Source organism: Scardinius erythrophthalmus (genome assembly GCF_964197995.2).
Source record: "Scardinius erythrophthalmus genome assembly, chromosome: 5".
NCBI lineage: Eukaryota > Metazoa > Chordata > Actinopteri > Cypriniformes > Leuciscidae > Scardinius > Scardinius erythrophthalmus.
In genome coordinates, this window is record NC_138225.1 from 14,280,322 (window position 1) to 14,300,019 (window position 19,698).

The 19,698-nt window shown below is 40.7% G+C and overlaps 2 protein-coding genes across 4 annotated transcripts in view; one reads left to right on the forward strand and one right to left on the reverse strand.

Moving 5' to 3' along the window:
- The first annotated feature begins 163 nt into the window (after positions 1-163).
- On the forward strand, positions 164-16,388 carry zc3h12b (zinc finger CCCH-type containing 12B). Of its 3 annotated transcripts, none has more exons than XM_081365877.1 (6): positions 164-592; positions 7,238-8,130; positions 9,086-9,225; positions 10,484-10,718; positions 12,595-12,716; positions 12,943-16,388. In XM_081365877.1, the coding sequence occupies exons 1-6, from the start codon at positions 401-403 to the stop codon at positions 14,421-14,423; spliced, it is 3,063 nt and encodes a 1,020-aa protein (XP_081222003.1). In that variant the 5' UTR covers positions 164-400; the 3' UTR covers positions 14,424-16,388. The 3 variants fall into 3 exon arrangements, with proteins under 3 accessions (XP_081222003.1, XP_081222004.1, XP_081222005.1); XM_081365878.1 differs by having other exon boundaries at positions 12,595-12,701; XM_081365879.1 differs by lacking the exon at positions 164-592 and adding an exon at positions 6,503-6,586.
- A 2,552-nt stretch (positions 16,389-18,940) lies between these two features.
- Positions 18,941-19,698, reverse strand: part of las1l (LAS1 like ribosome biogenesis factor) — a 13,802-nt gene continuing 13,044 nt past the window's right edge. The window contains exon 13 of the mRNA XM_081367192.1: positions 18,941-19,698. This exon is cut by the window's right edge and continues 373 nt beyond it. The gene's annotated coding sequence lies outside the window, so the exon portion shown is untranslated.

Below are 19,698 nucleotides of genomic sequence, written 5' to 3' on the forward strand. Positions count from 1 at the left end.
GGTTGCTGCATTACCGGAGTCCCGTCCACCCACGTGCTTCAACGGAGGCAGCAGCAATAACACGCACTTTCTGCGGCTCTGCCCGTCCGAGCGCAGCGACAGGGGGCGTCCGACGTGTTGCCGAAGCGCAGGCGGTGGGTGCAGTCGGGGCCGCTGTAGGGAGGGAGGGAAGTGAGGAAGGGAGGGCGAGAGGAGAAGGAGGGATGGAGATGGATGATAGATGCTTATGTAGCGCGTCCCGTACGTTTGCCGTTATGCTCGGCCGCAGACAAACTTGCATCCTCCCGTGACTTTCTTTCTTTCCCCTGCTGCTCCACCCATGAAGCAGGACGCAGGGCGAATGCGTGCCACTGTCAGTGTTCCGGAGCGCGTCGTGATCGCTTATTTATCCGTCTGATAAATGGTTTTGGAGCTCGCCGCGCCCGCCGGTGCAGGCCCTGCGCTCCAGCGCTGCATCCCGCACATCCAGCGGGTTTTCCGGGTCAGAGTGAGCTGCAGCACCGCAGAGTCCAGCAGCAACATCCCCAACGCCGGCTCCAGTATCATCGTAAACATCGAGGACGGCACGGAAGAAGACTGCACTAAAGCTAAAGTGAGTATGTGTGTGTGAGAGAGAGAGCGCGTGTGTCGCAGGAGAGCCGCGCGAGCACGACCGACATCGCCATTCAAGCTCATTATTTCATTACAATTTCGGGTCTGTTTTTACTTTCGTGGGCAAATTATGTACTTTGTTGGTTGCTTACATGATTAAGTAAAATACACCCATTGTAAATGTTTCAGGTGGGGCGAAATGATCTTTAAATCACGACCAGAACTGATGCTCACGACTCACGTTTTACAGAGATTTACTGAGTTCAGTTTGACAGGCGGCGCGCAAACATGCACTCGTTGACTTTTGAAGCTATAGCCTACAATTGAGGACCTATCATAGACAGAATACTTTTTTCTTTTCTTTTTTTAATGAATATAATCATATTTATTACTTTTGTCTTTAAACCTGATTCTCACACAAACCTGTTGACATTATTAGAGCCGAAGCAAAACATAATGTAGGCCTACTATGAGCTGCTCAAATAGTGTGGGCGCTTCAAGTAGATCTTTGACACTTGACATTATAGGCTAAACATTTGGCCCGCCAAACCTGTACTCTTATGCATTCCTAAAAAGGTGTATTTCTCTATTTACAGGCAGGTATTCAATAATAAACTTTTTTTCTACTCTTTATCCACTGTAAGCATAAGCATTACACTTGCAGGATGCTGGTCATGAGAAATTAGGTGTCCTTCCTTGCTTGGGCTAAACAGACTCAAGGCAGTTATAGAGTAGAAACACACACTTTTTTGGCATTGTGCATGTATTTCAGTGTCACAGCACAGGTCTATTGCTGCTGCATTTGCCTGTGCTTGTGTTTTTGCATACACCTAAAGCATTAAAAAGTAAAGAATGCAGCTTCAGGTAAGAAGAGGCCTTCTGTCTGTGCATCTCGGAGTGAGTGAGTGAGTGCATGCTTTCACCTCCTGCTGACTATTTTGTCAAAATTGCACCATAAGATGCTGCCACCCACTGTCTTTAGACTGAGTGCCTGAGCTCGGTGCTGCACCGTGGGCCTTAAATGAGCTTCATCTAGCCATGCGCTCCAGCATAAAGAGACTCCACTTGTTGCTATGAGACAAACCAGCATAAACCCGTGTGTGTGCACTCGAGTGCATGGTGGCCTTGCTGATTGTACGCCTGTGTTGTGGAGGAGGTGAGGAGAAGAGAAAGGAAAAAGAGAAGGAAAACAAGGCAGAAATGAAAGGGGAAGAGCGAGGGAAGAAAAGGAGAAGGAGGGAGACTTTTAAGAGGAGGATGCATTCTGTTGTCCGGCTTGTTTGTGGTGCGTCTGCTGAATACACTTGTGTTGTTTTGCTGCCGGCTGTTTGAGTCGCAGAGTATTGTGTGATTTTTAGGACGTGTGTTTACAAAAAAATGAAATTCGGTGGTCCACTCGTGCGGCTCACTAAAAGCTGCCCCCACATGATGGGCCACTTGTTTGTTCATGCTGGCCATTCTGGCTCACTATGCTGCAGTTTCCCTCTGCAGTCAGTGAAGTGTTTGGCGTGAAAGAGTACGGAGCCTTCCTGTATTTGTTCACCGGCTCTTTTATGTTTTAAATGAAGTCTTACCTTTGCAAAAGGCTGATTGTATCCGATCTGGCTCTTTCTTACTGAGGAGCAGGCTTCTACCTTTTCACCCAAGGAGGAAAATTTCAGCTTTCTCCTCCTTTCTTCCATGCGTTTTCATGTGCATCATGCACACAGACCTCTCCCTCCCACTCAGCAGCAGTTTCCAGATCAGTTCTTAAAGCTGGCCGGGTAATTTACAGAGAAAGCGTCAATTTACGTCAGACACATCCTAATGAACCTGGGTGCGTGAATGAGCAGCTGATCTTTTTTTCCTCCCTTTTTTATTTAAAACTTTGTTCATTTGTACGCTTTTGGCCACTCACCGCTATACCAGAATTATTCAGGTTGATCTCAGAACAGTTTCTCAGTCTGCTGTGGTTGACTGCAAACACTGACTGCATATTGCAGATGATCTGCAGAACTTGATGCATACAAAACACATGATGTTTTAACAATACACATTCATATAATAAAGTCAATTTTGTATAGTTTATGATTTATTTATTATTTTTGTTATATTTAGATTGAAATATATTAGTAATACATTTTAATATTTTATTTCTTATTCTATACATGCCTTATAACATCTTTATAATGAAAAATAATAACAGTAATAATAATTAATAACAGTAGTATTATTAATTAGTAGTATTATTAGTAGTATTAGTTGATTAATTAATTAATAGTATTATTATCATTATCAGATGTTAAAAATAATAATTTATAATCTATTATTAATATTTAATAGTAGTAGTAGTAGTTGTAATAATAATATTAATAGTAAATATTTATATTTAAATATATTAATAATATATTTAAATATTGTATTTTTATTTTGAATGCCTGTGAACATCTTTATAATGAATAATAATAACAATAATATTAGTAATATATATTATAAAATATATTAGTAATATTTTTAATATTTTTTTTATTATTACATGAATGCCTTTTAACATTTTTGAATAATAATTATTAATATGTGAAATATCATTATAATACCATATTGACCACAGACCTGTGGTATCACAGAAAATCTCAGAATATTTGCTTTAAGATTCAGAACAGTGGCATGTATGAAGATGTTAACAAAAACTTATATCTACTATGTAAAGGTAAATTGAGTTCTCCACTGTCCTGTAATACCATAGTATGCAACTCTCTGTTCAAGCTATAGTGGTTATTAAAAATCTTTCCGGTTTACTGCAGGCTATTTCACTGATCTCAGAACAGCTTCTCAGTCTGCTGTGGTGGAGCTGATCTCAGAACTGTGATCCTCAGCTGGGGCCTGTGGCTTGCGAGCGCAGACGATGCGGTTCAGTGCCCAGGGGAACATGCTGCTGGAGTCAGCGTCACGACTCAGAACAGCAGCTATGTCACGCTGGGGAGGAAATTCTTCAATACGGCACATCTGCAGAGAGAGAGAGAGAGAGAGAGAGAGAGAGAGAGAGAGAGGGGGAAGATCGTATACGCTGTCAGTTTAAAGTGATATTATTCATCTCAAATGCAAACAAACACTCTCATTCTCATTCTCTCTCGCTGTCGCATGTGCTAGGAGAGCTCCAGTTCTGCGCGTAGGTGTTTATTAGTGAAGCATGCATGTGTGCTTCTTTATACGTGCATTTTCGGCTTTGCCCATGAAGGAGTGTATGGTTTCTTCAAGCGGTGTAAATGTAATATGTGCACTGTGTGTTTGAGTGTGTGTGTTCCAGGCTTTCCCAGAGAACACTGCGTTGTGTTAGTCGTGACTGCTAAAAAGCAGTTAGCTGATGACAGGGCTGCGTTGCTAAGCAACCGGTGTCATGAGCGCAGAGGAGCCTCTCGTAGCTGGATGGTGCTATCGGTTTTCTCTCTACACGCACATGCACACGCACACACTCTCAACCTACACATACACACATCCCTCTCACCCCACACAAAAACAAACAGAGATGCACACACATGCACACGCAGATTCACATATTCTCACTCACTTTACACACACACACACACACACACATATTAGACGATGTGTATCAACTGTGATAGAACTGGATAGAATTATCAATATTTGCTTGTTAAAAATGTACTAGTTTAAACTTTAGTTAAATAAGTTTTTGGAAACGGCAGAGAATGATGTGCAGGAATCTGCTGAAGGAAAAGAGAATGGTTTTCTGAAACTGAGTTGAAGTTCATTACCACACTGTCATTTCCCCTCAAGGAAGTTCAACTATAGTCACACCACACCCAAAGTAACTTCTCTTTTTGTCATATTTAAATTGTTTACAATCCCCCCCCCCCCCCCATAGCGACCTAACATATCTATATCTATATTCCATGACTCACAGCACATAATTTGGAGCAGCTTGTGACACAAGGGCACGTGCGTCATTGCGATTGTTTTCTATGAAAATGCTCACCTTTATAATTTGGCTGACTTGAATAAAGCTCAAATAATGAGTTAGCTGTATACAAACAGAAGAAGCTCAGAGCCAACTTACGTGTGTTAGATTTTACAACAAGAAACATTAAAAGGGCTTTATGAAAAGCTTATTTGTATGGGAGCTTGTTTCTGTCACAGGATAAAAAAATGTAAAAGATAATTGCGCCTTTTTATCACTATTGTGTTTAAATCTACAATTCTGACTTTTTTCTCGCAATTGCGATTTTATATCTCACAATTCTGAATTTATAACTCGCAATTTGGAGTTTATATCTTGCAATTCTGACTTTTTTCTTGCAATTACGAGTTTATATTTCACAATTCTGACTTTATTACTGGCGATTGCATTTATATCTCACGATTCTGACTTTTTTTCACAATTGTGATTTTATATCACGCAATTCTGATCTCACAATTCTGATTTTTTTTGCGCAATTGCGATTTTATATCTCACAATTCTGACTTTATAACCCGTAATTGTGATTTTATATCACGCAATTCTGACTTTATAACTCACAATTGCGTTTAAATCTCACAATTCTGACTTTTTTCTCTCGCAATTGCGATTTTATTTCACGGAATTCTGACATTATAACTCGCAATTGTGATTTTATATCACGCAATTCTGACTTTATAACTCGGGATTGCGAGTTTATATCACTCAATTCTGTAAAAAAGTCAGAATTGCGAGAAAAAAAGTTGCAATATCCTTTTTTTTATTCTGTGGCGGAAACAAGCTTCCATACATTTGAACCTTTGCAGACCCAACACTTAATTATAGTCATGCAAAACTTTACTGCAAAAAACTTGTTATAAAAAAGACGATGATTAAAAATGTTTTGTATAAAATAAAATTTTTTGTATACATTACTGTTCAAATGTTTGGGGTCAGTATACATTTTTATAACGTTTTATTTATGCTCACCACCAGAGCTGCATTAATTTAATAATTAAAAAAATACATTTAACAGTAAATGAATATAGTGAGTTGAAAAGTATAATAAATGTAACAATATACATTCATTTTAGATTAATAATATACATTTTTCGGTGTATAAATTGGGTATTTATAGAAGATAGATGCCTTTGAAATTTTAGGATGGGGTCCCTCACTCACTCGAGGGTGATGACTGATCATATATTGATGGTCCATGACATTTGAAAACCCCTGCGCTAGGGTGTGCGTACCATAGACTGTAAAAAAATAGGTGCGTACACTGCGCGCGAAGCAAAGCTTTTCTCCGCGCGTACAGTGTACGCAGCTCGCACATATGCGCCTTGATTTTTTTTTTTTTTTTTGTTGCACAAATTAGTTTGAATGCGTCCATATCCGAATTACCGTAATTACCAGATACCGATCTATAAAAAGTGTTCACGTCCTTGTAGAACTCTTGTAAATTCGATATTTTCTGGGTGCTCCGACTTGTACCACGTGGCCGCTGTACCACCACCTACCGGCTACCGCTGCAGATTCATTTTTGGCGTTGATAGTGTGGCAATCTATGGTGGCAATAGATAGAACCGTTTAATTCCGAGTCCGAGGACGTGAACAGCCCCGAATAGAACGTCACGGGTTGTCGTTTGTCACTTTTCTTCTAGTAATTACGGTAATTACGGCATGGCTTGAACGCAGCATTTGCCCACAAGGTGGCAACACTGGCCCGGTCCGTTGTTTCACTGTCGGGAATGAAACGGGGGAGACAGAACAAGAACAACACAAACGACTGAAGACGGCAACAACAATAGACTCCCGCGTTGACGAGTGCTAGTGTAAGTGATACCCCACAATTCTAGTTTAAACGAGCACAAAGACATTTTTATCGCTCATAAGATTTGGAGAGAAATATCGCATACTCTAGAAAAGGATGCCTCTTTCTAATGCGCATGTGTCGAGCACTGTGTTCGCGCAGTGTACTAAAAGCTTCTGATTGAAAGAAAGAAAGAAAGAAAGAAAGAAAGAAAGAAAAAAAACTCGACGTACACTTTGGCCTCATGAACCGTAAGAAATCTTTCTAATATACTGTTCAGAATCTATTTTTTTTATGAACAGGAAGTTTGAAGCGGTTTTAAAAAAAAATAGGAACCATTATAAATAACTTAACGCACTCTTGCTGATTACAAGTAGCAGTCTATTAAAATTATATAGGCAAATTTATGTCTGCCATAAGGTAAGGTAAATTGTATCTGTACTGCTGTAATTTGGATTTCACAGTCATTTCAAGCTTTAGTAAATATATACATATATATATATATAAAAAAAACAATGAACAGACAGTGTTTGGTGAGCTGAGTCATGAGAAGAGCAAGGTGTTACTGCATCCTTTGAATCATAGTCAATGTATTGTTTGATTGAACCCTTGATTTATTTATTTTTCTGTTGGTGAAAGAAATGGGAGCAAATAGGTGAATACATAATTAAGATTATAACTAATGATAGGCCATCTCTGTCTTTTTTATTATTATAATGAAATATAAATTAACGTTTTTTGTATAAAAAAGAAGAGTTCTCAGCTTGGTTTGGATGTGTAGCTAAATTTTTTTTAAATGGGCATGAAGTTGGCCCATATAAAGTATTTGAATTTACATTCTAATAATAATGGCTTAATACCAAGGCAAATGATCTATCCATAATCTTTTCTCTTTCTCTCAGGAGTACATTGTGTCGCTGATTAGTCCTGTTCATAAACACCGTGAGCGTTTGACTCTTTGGCTGCAGCGGCGACTGCATGCCCTACGCGCAGCTATTGAGTACGAGAGCTGCGCCGTGGTGCAGGTGAGGGACCATGCACTGGAGCTTCAGGGAGGTCATGCGCAGGTAACAGCTGCGTGCGCTATGCTGCAGCGCCTGAAGATGGAGCACCGCGGCTGCCGCGACCCCCAGCCCTCGCCGGCTGCTGCTGGCCACGACTCTCCAGAAGAAGAGGAGGAGGAGGATGAAGAAGCTGGGGAAGAGGGGACCAGTTCGGAGAGCGAAGGAGAGGGCCGGTCGCGGAGCGGGAGTTCTGGAGGAGGAGTCAGCACAGCGGGCTCAGGAGATGGATCGATGGGTAGGAGGCGGGACCCGCTCGTAGCAACCAAACCTCACCGGCAGCTGTGCCGCTCATCTTGTTTGGACCGTCCCAGCTTCAGCCAGAGCAGCACCTTGCAGGAGCTACGCTCGGATGACACCCGCACTGACCCCTCCCAGAGAGCCCTTGCTCCGCCCGTCTCAGCCCAAATGCCCTTACGTCAAACCAGCGACCGAGATTACCAATCCAAAATGGACTTCGCTCTAAAACTGGGCTACTCTGGAGAGCAGGTGGAGTCTGTGCTGGGTAAACTGGGGACCAGCGCGCTAATTAATGATTTATTGGCCGAGCTGGTGCGGCTTGGGAATAAAGGAGATCCAGAGAGCCAGGCAGCAGTGGGCACTGCCAGTTTAGCACCACGGGCGTTGGGAGCCAAAGAAGCCGTAAGCCCAGAGGCATCACTGGAAGAAGACTCGTCAGACATGTATGAGAACCTCAGACCAATTGTGATTGATGGATCCAATGTTGCCATGAGGTAAATTCTAATGAGAACCAAACTCATGTTTCTGCATGTTTAAAAACAAACAATTTCTGTAATTACTGACAACACCTGCATATGTATGCTTTTTCGTTTATTGAAAGTAAATGAGTCAATTTTAGGGATGTACCGATATTAAAAATCTGGCTGATACCGAATTATTTAAAAACAAAAAGCTAGCATCTTAAATCAGTTGTTTTAAATGCTATAATTGAGTTTAAGCATCACAACATTATAATGCACAATATGAAAAATGGATATAATTTTGAGACCAATACCAATGAATTACAAAATCTCTAATATTGCATGATAACCAATTTTTTACTGACATATCGGGCATCCGAAGTCAAATTTGATTTCATGTTGACTTTGAAGGGATAGTAACCCAAAAATGAACATTTTGACATCATTTACTTACTCTCATGTCATTTCAAACATGTATACATTTCTTTCTTCTGTGGAATGTAAAAAAAATATATTTTGAAGAATGTTAGTAATCAGATAGTTTTGGTTCCACTTTGACTTCCATTATTTGGACCAAAAAATACAATGGAAGTCAATTGGAACCAAAACGGTTTGTTTATTAACATTCTTCAAAATATCTTATTTTGTGTTCCGCAGAAGAAAGAAATGCATACAGGTTTGGAATGAGATGAGGGTGAGTAAATTATGACAGAATTTTCATTTTTGGGTGGATTATTCCTTTAAGGCACTGGACTGTTAACATGAGAGAATTAGTCACAACCTGGGAAACCGTGAACTAGAGAGTCACCATATTATGACTATTGTTGTTTACTTCTGAAATTTATGTTGTTGCAGGATGTCTTTTGGAGAAATTATCTTGAAGTTCCTGTTTTGAAATGCTTTTAGTATTGAGGAATGTTCAGTCAGTGAGTGAATTGAGTGTATGTCTGCATGTGTGTAATTTGACGTTGGTAATATTATTTTGTAGCCATGGAAACAAAGAGGTGTTCTCATGCCTGGGCATTCAACTGGCTGTTGATTGGTTCCTGGAGAAGGGCCACAAAGACATCACAGTTTTCGTCCCGGCTTGGAGGAAAGAACAGTCAAGACCTGATGCACCAATCAAAGGTACCACAGAACTTCCTATGACGAGTTAACACTCGAGTATGTGTGGATATACAGAGTCAAAAAATCTTAGATCACCAGTTTAAATGCTTTAATATCTTTTTTCTAGTTTAATATATTTAATATAGTTTGTACATTTATAAGTATAGCAATTTGAGTGAAAAGTTTAATTGAAAGTAAATTTCAGAATGTATTAATATTGTTCGTCCTTGTTTTCCTGCTGCTGTCTCCAGAAGTTTTTTTAAAACCCGATGATCCTAGTCTGGCTATCACCAGACCAAACTCAATCTTTTAAGTTTGAACATTAGTCTGGGGAGTCTGCTCTGTATTTTCTACTGCACAAGAGGCATGATCAACAGGCATAGTTCAAATGACTCTGTACGCAATTGGATAGTCCTTCAACCAATCAGACCAACGATCCGGGTGACGTACTTTGCAGAGCTACGTGAAAACTCCAGGCAGGAAACGTGTCAAAAAACATTTTGGTTTGTAGCATTGATCAGCGATTTGCAGAAGCAGCAATGGCATCGAGTGATTTTTGCAGGTTGTGCAAAAAAAAAATATGAAAGTGAGTGGTATTTACACCCACGCGAGCGATTTGTTTGCTAAACTAAAGAAGCCATTGAGCATCGTCGAGAGGTTAAAAGGAATTGGATTGATGTCGCTTCTCTATCGTCATCGTGCTAAACCCGCCAATAGCGCTCACAGTTTGTGATAGGTCCCCGCAGATTTGTAACGGAAGCAGGATAGAAAAATGTACAGGTTTCCAGTCTGAGCTGCAGGGCGAAATCAAATCGCCGGCAGATCGGGCTGGGTTTACCCAGTCTACGATGATCATGTTTTCAAGTATGATTTGAGAAAAATCCACATAGCATCTTGTGCTTTGAGACAAAAAAGTACCTTTTTTTGGTGCAAATTTCACAGATTTGCATATTTCATTAGTGACCTGGAAATATTCTTAATCATTTTACTTCATAATATTTATGTTTCAAATGTGTCAAAATCCTAAAACATTGTTTGTTCTCAGGTTTTAATTTAGATTATACTTTTGACCCCTACTGTGTGTTGTTAGATACAGTGAACCTTTTCAGCGTGTTTTACCATCAAGAAACATTTTTATTTGCCTGTATGAATGTCTTTGAAGAGATGCCATTTGTCCAGTGAGATCGTCCATCTGTGCTGTGATGTTTATTCAAGTTTGCGTATGTCTGTGCATGAGGTCACAGGAAGTGATGATGTGTGATGTCACCCTCATCCTCAGATCAGGAGATCCTACGGAAATTAGAAAAGGAAAAGATCCTCGTCTTCACACCGTCTCGCAGAGTTCAAGGCCGGCGAGTGGTTTGCTACGATGACCGTTTTATTGTCAAGCTGGCCTGCGACTCGGATGGGATCATCGTGTCCAACGATAACTACAGAGACCTGCAGAATGAGAAACCGGAGTGGAAGAAATTTATTGAGGACCGACTCCTTATGTACAGCTTCGTCAATGACAAGTATGCTCGCCCACAGTTACCGTGGTGACGGGGTTTTCTCTCTCTCACTTATTTGCGTCTTCTGCTTTCCACCCTCGCACCCGTATGGCGTTCCTCTCTCTCTCTCTCTCTCTCTGTTTTTCTTCTTTCATTTGTATTGCTCTGTCACTTGTTTCAACTCTCAAGTCACTTGTTCTATTTTGTAAATAAGCTTTAATTAATTTCCTGATTTATTTGCTTAAGTTTGATTTTCAGTGATTAGGAATGAGGTCCCATGATAAGGCCTGTTGAGATTACGTAATTGCTTGTTCCCCATTATGTCTAAAGCCACACATTACTTGCCCAAAAAAGTCATTTTAGATTTATGTAGGAATTACAAGAATGTGCATTTTTATCTCTCTTTCGGATGCAGTAGTGCAGTGTAACTCCTGTTTCACACTGGATGCGCAAGCAGTGTGGAGGCAGCGCAGATGCTGTCCGTATGCAGAGCGGGAGCAGCACGTGGCCATTGTGCTTTCACACTGGTCGCGCTGAGCTGAACCGCGGCTTGTGTACTGCAAATACAGAAGAATATCATCCATTCTGTCACCTTTTCCAGTGTTCTTCTCCGACAGCTGTCTGACATGTGCTTTGATTTATGAAAGGCAGCATACCCTCCTGCGATGCGACCGTGTTTCCCTCTGCCCCACACACATATGCATATAGCATATAGCATGCTGTATATAGCTAGTTTACTTGATAAAAGTAATCTTAATATTAAAATATACCTCTAGTTTAAAAAAACGACCTCTAGTTTTAATCATTTAAATAGGCCTTTGAAGTTTGGGCAAAAACTCCTGGCAATGTTGTTTTATTTTTTCACCGCGCTGAATGTCATATGTTAATAGTGAAACACGAAACACCTCACTTACATGATTTTTTTTTATGTTAATCAGGTCTATGTTGATCAAGAACAATGCACCGTGGTTTTAATTCAGCGTGATCGGCACAGCAAAAATAGACTCAGCGCCAAAACGATCGCAGCACTGCCGATTCTGCTATGCTCCAGCGACACGCTGCCTCTGCGTGCGGTGTGAATTCTCTAACTTGGTAACATGGGCGGTGAAAAAATATGCTCTGCTCTGTTTACACGTGCGGTGTGAAACCGACCTAAAGCATCTGCAGTGCCTGGTCAGTACCTGGATGGGAGACCTCCTGGGGAAAACTAGGTTGCTGCTGGAAGAGGTGTTAGTGAGGCCAGCAGGGGGTGCTCACCCTGTGGTCTGTGTGTGTCCTAATGCCCCTGTACAGTTATGGGGAAACTACAAGCACCGTCCTTCGGATGAGACGTTAAACCGAGGTTCTGACTCTCTGTGGTCATTATAAATCCCAGATGTCCTTCGGAAAAAGAGTAGGGGTGTAACCCCGGCATCCTGGCAAAATTTGCCCATTGGCCTCTGTCCATCATGACCTCCTAATCATCCCCAAATATACTGATTGGGTTCATCACTCTGTCTCCTCTCCACCAATAAGCTGGTGTGCGGTGGGCATTATGCCACAATATGGCTGCCGTCGCATCATCCAGGTCGATGCTGCACATTGGTGGTGGTTGAGGATATTCCCCCTTCCATGTGTAAAGCGTTTTAAGTACCCAGAAAATCGCTATATTTAAATGTAACGAATTATTGTTATTATTATTGTGAATGCAGAGTACTCCAGTTTCAGTTTATTTTAATATTTAAACAATGGTGTCCAGTAATGAAGAATTTAAGAAAAATATCACCCTACTTTTATATAATAATATTTACAAAACCTCATTATTTACAATATTAGCAATATTGTTTCATAAAATAATTTTTAGATTTAAATCATTCATATCATAGTTGTGCTTATTTTTGTCTGTTGGCTTGTTTTGTAGGTTTATGCCTCCTGATGATCCTTTAGGCAGACACGGACCCAGTCTGGAAAATTTTCTCCGCAAACGACCAGTGGTTCCAGAGCACAAGAAGCAGCCATGTCCTTATGGTCAGTACAGCAAAAGTAGGGAATTAATTTATGTCTTTATTTCAAAACATCACAGCATATTAAAAACATAAATAAATATATTAGATACATTTTCATGCAGGTTATTGTCATGCTATGAAATTTCCAGTTGGAATAAAAACTATTTTTCAGTATACTGTGATTCAAAAATATATATATATCTGTGTTTTAAAAAACTGAAGTAACAATTTTGGCTCAACTGCCACTACTGATTTTATTACAGGTAAGAAGTGCACGTACGGCCATAAGTGCAAGTACTACCACCCAGAAAGAGCCAACCAACCACTACGGGCTGTTGCAGACGAGCTCAGAGCCTTCGCCAAACTCTCCGCTGTAAAAACAATGAGCGAGGGGGCACTTGCAAAATGTGGGACCTCTGGTTCTGCTGCCAAGGGAGACAATAGCTCAGAGGCAAAGCGAGTGGCACCCAAGCGCCAATCTGACCCCAGTATCCGGTCGGTTGCGTGTGAGCAGGAAGAGAGACTTTGTCCGACGCGGAAGGCCGAGGCCAGTTCAGTACCATCTTTAGTGTCAGCGCTTAGCGTTCCAACTATGCCATTGACAAAAAGTCATGCAGCGGGCGCTCTGAACACGCGCTCCGCGAGCAGCCCTGTTCCAGGGTCTCTGCACTTTACCCACAGTTCACTTGAGCATGCGGGCAGCATCCAATATCCTCCCATCCTAGTCACCAATAGCCAGGGTGCATCTGTGGCTTACGGTGAGCCGTTTCCCAAGTATGACTCTGTGGTAAGCGACCATGGGTACTATTCCATGCTCAGTGACTTTTCCACCATGAGCCTCCAAGACAGTTTCTGCAGTCTTGAGCAGTCAGATCCTGTAGGTGTGGGTGGAGGATATCCTGGCAGAGGTCCAGGTATGTGCCCAGAACCTGGCCGGAGCCATTCGTCGGACTCCTTCTCGTCCTACAGTGGAGAGATGTACCTCAACTCATTGGAGGGCAGCCTGGACGACAGCATGAAAGGGCCACCCTCACAGACTCCAAACCAATCTTCGGCACAAACACGCCTTCAAGCCTTTTCTCACGGTTTCCACCATGAGGCCTTGACACGTGTGCAGAGCTACGGAACGGATGAACCCAAACTGGGTCCTCGGAAGCAATCCTCCGCCCACCTTGCACCTCACTCCCAACACCAGGTTGTCAGTGCTCGTTCCAGCTGCCCAGGAGACTACCCTCCTCTCACCCAGAATGTGTTGCCTTCCGCCAACCCCTCACAGCAGGGTCGATCCTTAGGTATGACTCGCATGGACAGCATCTCTGACTCGCGGCTCTACGAGAGCAACCCACTGCGCCAACGCCGACCGCCTCTTTGTCGAGAGCAGCATGCCAGCTGGGACCCTTTGCCATGCGGTAACGAACCCTACGGCTACGGAGGCTATGGTTTAACGGGAGGACTTATGCCTTGTTGTGAGAGGGTGATGGTCCGCAGCATGCCCGAGAAGATGGAGCAGATCTGGAGGTCACCGTGGGATAGCGTGCCGCCTCCACAGCCCACCTCTCGTGGGCTAGTGGGGGAACTCCAAGAGCGGCACCCTATTCCAGAACACCAGTATCAAACCTACCGAAACCTCTGTAACATCTTCCCGGCGTATGTGGTCCATTCAGTCATGGAGAAGAACCCTCACATGACCGATCCCCAGCAGCTGGCTGCCGTCATCGTCACTAAACTGCGCTCTTGCCACTAAGCGAATCACAAGAGGCTACTAACAACAGCACCACATGATATATTGATATCCTAGTGAATGAGAAATTGGACACCTCAAGTGTTTTATGTTTTTGTTTCGCTCTTAAGAAACAGCCATCCCCCATACGTAATTCTGATTGGATTGGATCCATTCGGAGGTTGGCTAGCATGATAGCATTGATGCTGCATCGGTTGTTATGTCATCTGTTAAGCCATATGGGAGCCTGGATCTTGTACCTGATAAGTTTAGCATAGAAAAGTGAGATCCCTCAACAAAACTAAAGTCTTCTGCAAAGTCCTGATTTCTCCACCATTCAGCTCCTGAGGTGGGCCAAAAGGTTCTTGAGGTTTAGGGTGGCCTGAAAAATTGTTCATAAAGCCGACTCGAAAGTGTATCCACATTGAAAGAGCAACTCTGCCTGCCAGTTCGATGGCAGATCTTGAGAATTTGTTATTTTGTGGGTTATGATAACATTTATCCTTTGAAAAGGAATTACATGAGAGAAATCTCTTTGGTAAAACCGATCAGAAATGATCCTGCACAATATGAATAGTATTGTGTATGTATATGTGTATTCACTTGCATTTGCGTGTAAATATGACGTAATGCTGTGCTGTTTTATTTGGTGTGCGTGATGACTTGATGTGCGATTTCGGAAAGAGGAATGAACGCTTGCGTACCTCAAAGCATGAACCTTTGAACTTTTATGGCCTTACATCGGAGTGACCTCACCACATGTTAATGTGAAATAGTGCTTAATAGTTGTGGAGGTCACATTTGTTTTATAAAAGCGAGCATTGGGACAGAAGAGAGGTTTAGATTCTGCCATGCTGCAGTTTTAATTTTAATTGGCTGGGCTGTAACTGCAAACGTGCCCTGCAACGTCTATTGCCCATGCACAGATGTGTATTTACTAAGCCATTTTAAAAGCCAAAAAGTTTTTCTGATCGGAAAGCACTAGGTACATTTAGTTGGACAAGTTATCCATTTGTATTTCCTTAATGTTGTTGTTGTACTGTAGATTTAAAGAGAGATGTTTGAGTATTTGGTAAGCATGGGCTTCAGTAAATCTCTCCCAGAAAGCATGTTAGCACTATGCTAGACAGAGAGCGCTGCTCACGTTTGACTTGATATTCAATAACTATGTTCAAGTATTCACAAACTGGGGAGGAGAATGAGTCTCTTCGGCAAAATGCTCTTGTGCAGCATATATTTCCTGATTGATGCCGAGAGACCGCCCCTTTTCATCTGCTCCGCCCTGTAAATTAACATATCTTCAGGAGAGTGTGAATGTTATCAGTCCAGAGATGCTCTGGGTGTTTTCAAAAAGACTTAAATTGCTCCTTCGTTTTTTTTTTCATGAGCACAGGTGTAGCCCCGTGGGGCCCCGTTACTGCTCGTGGGAAGGTGTGACACACTGCCTACCTGTCTCTTCCTGTGCGACACACACAAGGAACACCAGGCTGTTGTTGGGTTGTTTCTGACATTTGACTGACAGTTTGCTTGCTGCCTCTCGACCGCACCCGACCCTGCTTTGACTTGTACTCAAAACACAGTTCACCTTCCTCTTAGTTTTTGGTTTTCAACAAGGTTCTTTGAGAAGGCCATTATTTAATTTTTAAATAAGAGGCTTTTCTAAATTCATAATTTTAAATGTAATTGTTTTTGGCCAGAAACATATTTATGCAAGTACATAAATGTAGACACTAATGCTTGGTCAATGCATTGCAAGCGCTCATGACATCAGGATGTTTTTTTGGTTAATAGCAACACAAGAAGTCTATCTATTTTTGAAATAATTTTTTGTTATTTTATGCTCTCATATTGTGAATTTACTATTGCCCTCTGTAGTACCCCTTGTGGCAGAGTTGTGTTAGGAATTGACACATTGTCTTTTTTGTCCACAAAATTTCGCTAATGTGACCACGTCATTAGCATCATTGATGTATTTACATTGGGTATGTTTCAGGCCTAATTGTGTGTGTGTGTGTGTGTGTGTGTGTATATATATATACACACACACACACACACACACACACACACACACACAATTATTTTTATTTTATTTTTTTAAGATGGAAGTGTTTTTACAGTTGGGTGTCTCCTTTTCCCCTTCTTTGAACCCTGGAGCAAAAAAATCCTGAAGAATATTGTTTCTAGAGCAAACTAGAAACTTTTTTTTTTGTAAATGAAGACGTAAGACATTGCTGTCCGCTGCTTATGCTCCAAGGTTCAGACCCCATGCAGTTGAGCAGCAAGCTACCACACATCAAATGTCCAGAAACGACCTTTTGCTTGTTGATACAAATTGTATCTATTTCTTGATTGTAAAAAATATATATTTCTGAGCTGTACAGTATCACTTATATGAGTATATATATCTATATATTTAAAAAAAAAAAAAAAAAGAAGAAGCTTAGTTTTGTTTAAAAAAAGGATAAAGAAATATAATGCCATAATGTCAGTGATACCGTGTGTCACTCGAGTAGCCCATAGAGATGGCTTATTTCCTGCCGGGCAGACCACTACAGACAGGGATCTCTCTCTCTATCTCTCTCTCCTTTTCATTTCTTGTGATAGTTTACCTCAGTGGAGCTGAACTTAATTTCTGTTTGACTGAAGGATGGGCGTGGCTTTATACATCATCATTTCGTCTCTCTCTCTCTCTCTCTCTCTCTCTCTCTCTCTCTCTCTCTCTCTCTCTCTCTCAAAGGTATATATTCAGGAGAGAGACATTCTGACACAATCAGTGTGCTCCTAATATATTTTTCCTTTTTGTAAATATTGAAAATTAATGTCAAACCTTGTATTTGCACAGTATTAGTGCATTTCATTTTCATAGACACTCTACCAGCTTATTCGAGCAGGATCTGTCTCTCATACACACTAAGGTTGCCTTGACAACCACAGTCAGCTGATCACATGCTATCATTAGTACTGATATAACTAATGTAAAATGTTGACTATTGTGTGCGCACTAGTGTGAATTTATGGTAAATTCACCAGTTTCACCTGTAACATAGCTTACCTTCTACAATGAAGACATGGAGGTGCCATTCCAGGTTAAAGATGAAACTTTAATTGGATGGAATTTGCACAATAATGTTTTTTTGTTTGTTTTTTAATTTAGCAAATAGGTGAGTTTAAGAGCAACTGAAGTTGATGCCACATGCACACACATTCTCACGAGTGAAATGAGCTTTATCTGAGTCTCCTACTGAAAGATGTCCACACAAACACATGAACATGCGCACCTCGTAATCTGCCTTACAGTTGAACTATTTTGGTTTGTGAGAGTCGAGCACATTCTGACTGTACAGCACCGAGCATTGCGCTTCTTGCTTGTCTTTTTATTCTCATAATCGGACGCGCTAATGAGAAGATGAGTTTTTTTTGCCTTCAGCTCTTAATCTCTATTGGCGTCTGAATGGACAACCTGATTTTACTGCACGAACTGCAAGTTTTTATGATTAGATTTGATGAGAATGTCAAAGAAGAACCTACAGGACAAATGGACATGCCCCAAGGAAAAAAAGAAAAGTAAAAAACGGGCATTTCCAACTGTCAGAACAGATGGTTTGGAGATCTGATGAATTCTGTACATTTACATGTATGTTTTCAATATTGAATACACCAGCTATAACTCACTCACACACACACACACTCTCACCAACAGATCGATTCTCAGGAACTACTGATGTATTATTATTATTATTATTTCTGCTCCTTTATGAAAGACATTATACTTGATGTTTGCTCTTATAAAATTGCGGCGATTTGTGAAGTAGTGTGGATGATCTTGAAAACGTGTTCTTAAATTCGAGTTTTGCTGTTTATTTAACATTCCCCCCCTTGTATTATTGTAGGGTTTTCGCGCCTTCGCAGGTTGACTGAGTGGTTTGACACTTACGAGTCTCGTGCTGTGATGATGACATACAATAGTATGTTTTACTCTCTACTGAATGAAACATGTTGCTTTTAAACTTGTTTTCAATATGATAAAAACAAGAACCAAAAAAGAGAATGGAAAAAATAGAAAGCGAAATAGTGTGGGAAAACTTTATAACGCTTTGGGTCTGTGGACTCAAACAAAATGTAAGTCTCAATGACAAAAGGTGTTTGTTCCTCTCAATAAAGTCAGACTCTATTTGGTTAACTGTTATCATGCCTGTGTTCCTATTGGTTGTGTGTTTGATTGTAGATAGTAAATGAATTAAGAAATACTGACAAAGATAGATAGTAATATTGCAAAACACCACAGTAAGACACTTGAGTCAGAACAGACATTTTAAAAAAAAAATCAGTCCACACTTAGATCCACATTTCAATTTTAGAAATGTATTGCTTTAGATACAAAATATCAAACCAAGTGGCAAACAAATTATGCTTGTTTTTCTCAGAAAAACATTTTCAGAGCCACTTTTCAGTTATTTTTTAATCAGTTTGTCAGCTTCTCTGAAGTTCACACAGGTGTCGCGAAATAACCACCGTTTAGTTCATTATATTGACAATAAACAGAAAGTGCCCCAGTGTTTATTTTGAACAATACATTTAGTTTTTTTATTCTCCAACAAACAACTTTCATTCAACATTTTTGAACATACCTTTATTTAATCAAAAATACATTGATACATTTTAAAATGTAATTTATTCGTGTGATGGTAAAGCATTACTCCGTTGTGCTGCTTAATACTTTTTGGAAATGGTCCATAAACTTTCTTTACTGTCACTTTGATCAATTGAATGCATCCTTGCTGAAAAAAAGTATTAATTTATTAACTTTAAGTTATAATAACCGCAATCTTTTGAACAGTAGTGTGCCTTTTTAAGTGGCTCAAGTGTCCAAATACGTTTTGGGGCAAAAATAAGATGACCAAATTGTGCTGCATACAGCATACTGATTACCACAGTGTAATGCAGGTCTATGCAAATAAGCTGATGTTTAGGATGTGTAGTCAGTCATAATGGAAGCCAATACCATGGAGGTTTAAGTAGCAAAAATAGCATGTGTAATTTACATTACAGCTATTTCAGTGCAAGAAACCTGGCCTAGTAAGTGGATCTTGAAAAACAGAATAATAAACATGTAACACATAAGTACACAAAAAAAATGTTTATTTGGCAACCTTGTGTTCAAAAATAATGCAATTTAGAAAAATTTTCAAACAGCACCAACTTCTTCATTAGAACCTCGTGAGACATTGCTCATGGGAGTTTCACTTCCGGATGGTTTGAACGGGCGCCAAGAGCTGTAGGACTGAGCTGAGCCGATTAA

Excerpts from the sequence above, each read along its gene's own strand:
- zc3h12b (XM_081365877.1), top strand. The coding sequence starts at position 401 with ATGGTTTTGGAGCTCGCCGCGCCCGCCGGTGCAGGCCCTGCGCTCCAG. Across the intron at positions 10,719-12,594 it reads TACAGCTTCGTCAATGACAA|GTTTATGCCTCCTGATGATC; the intron begins GTATGCTCGCCC and ends CTTGTTTTGTAG. Across the intron at positions 12,717-12,942 it reads TTATGGTCAGTACAGCAAAA|GTAAGAAGTGCACGTACGGC; the intron begins GTAGGGAATTAA and ends ATTTTATTACAG.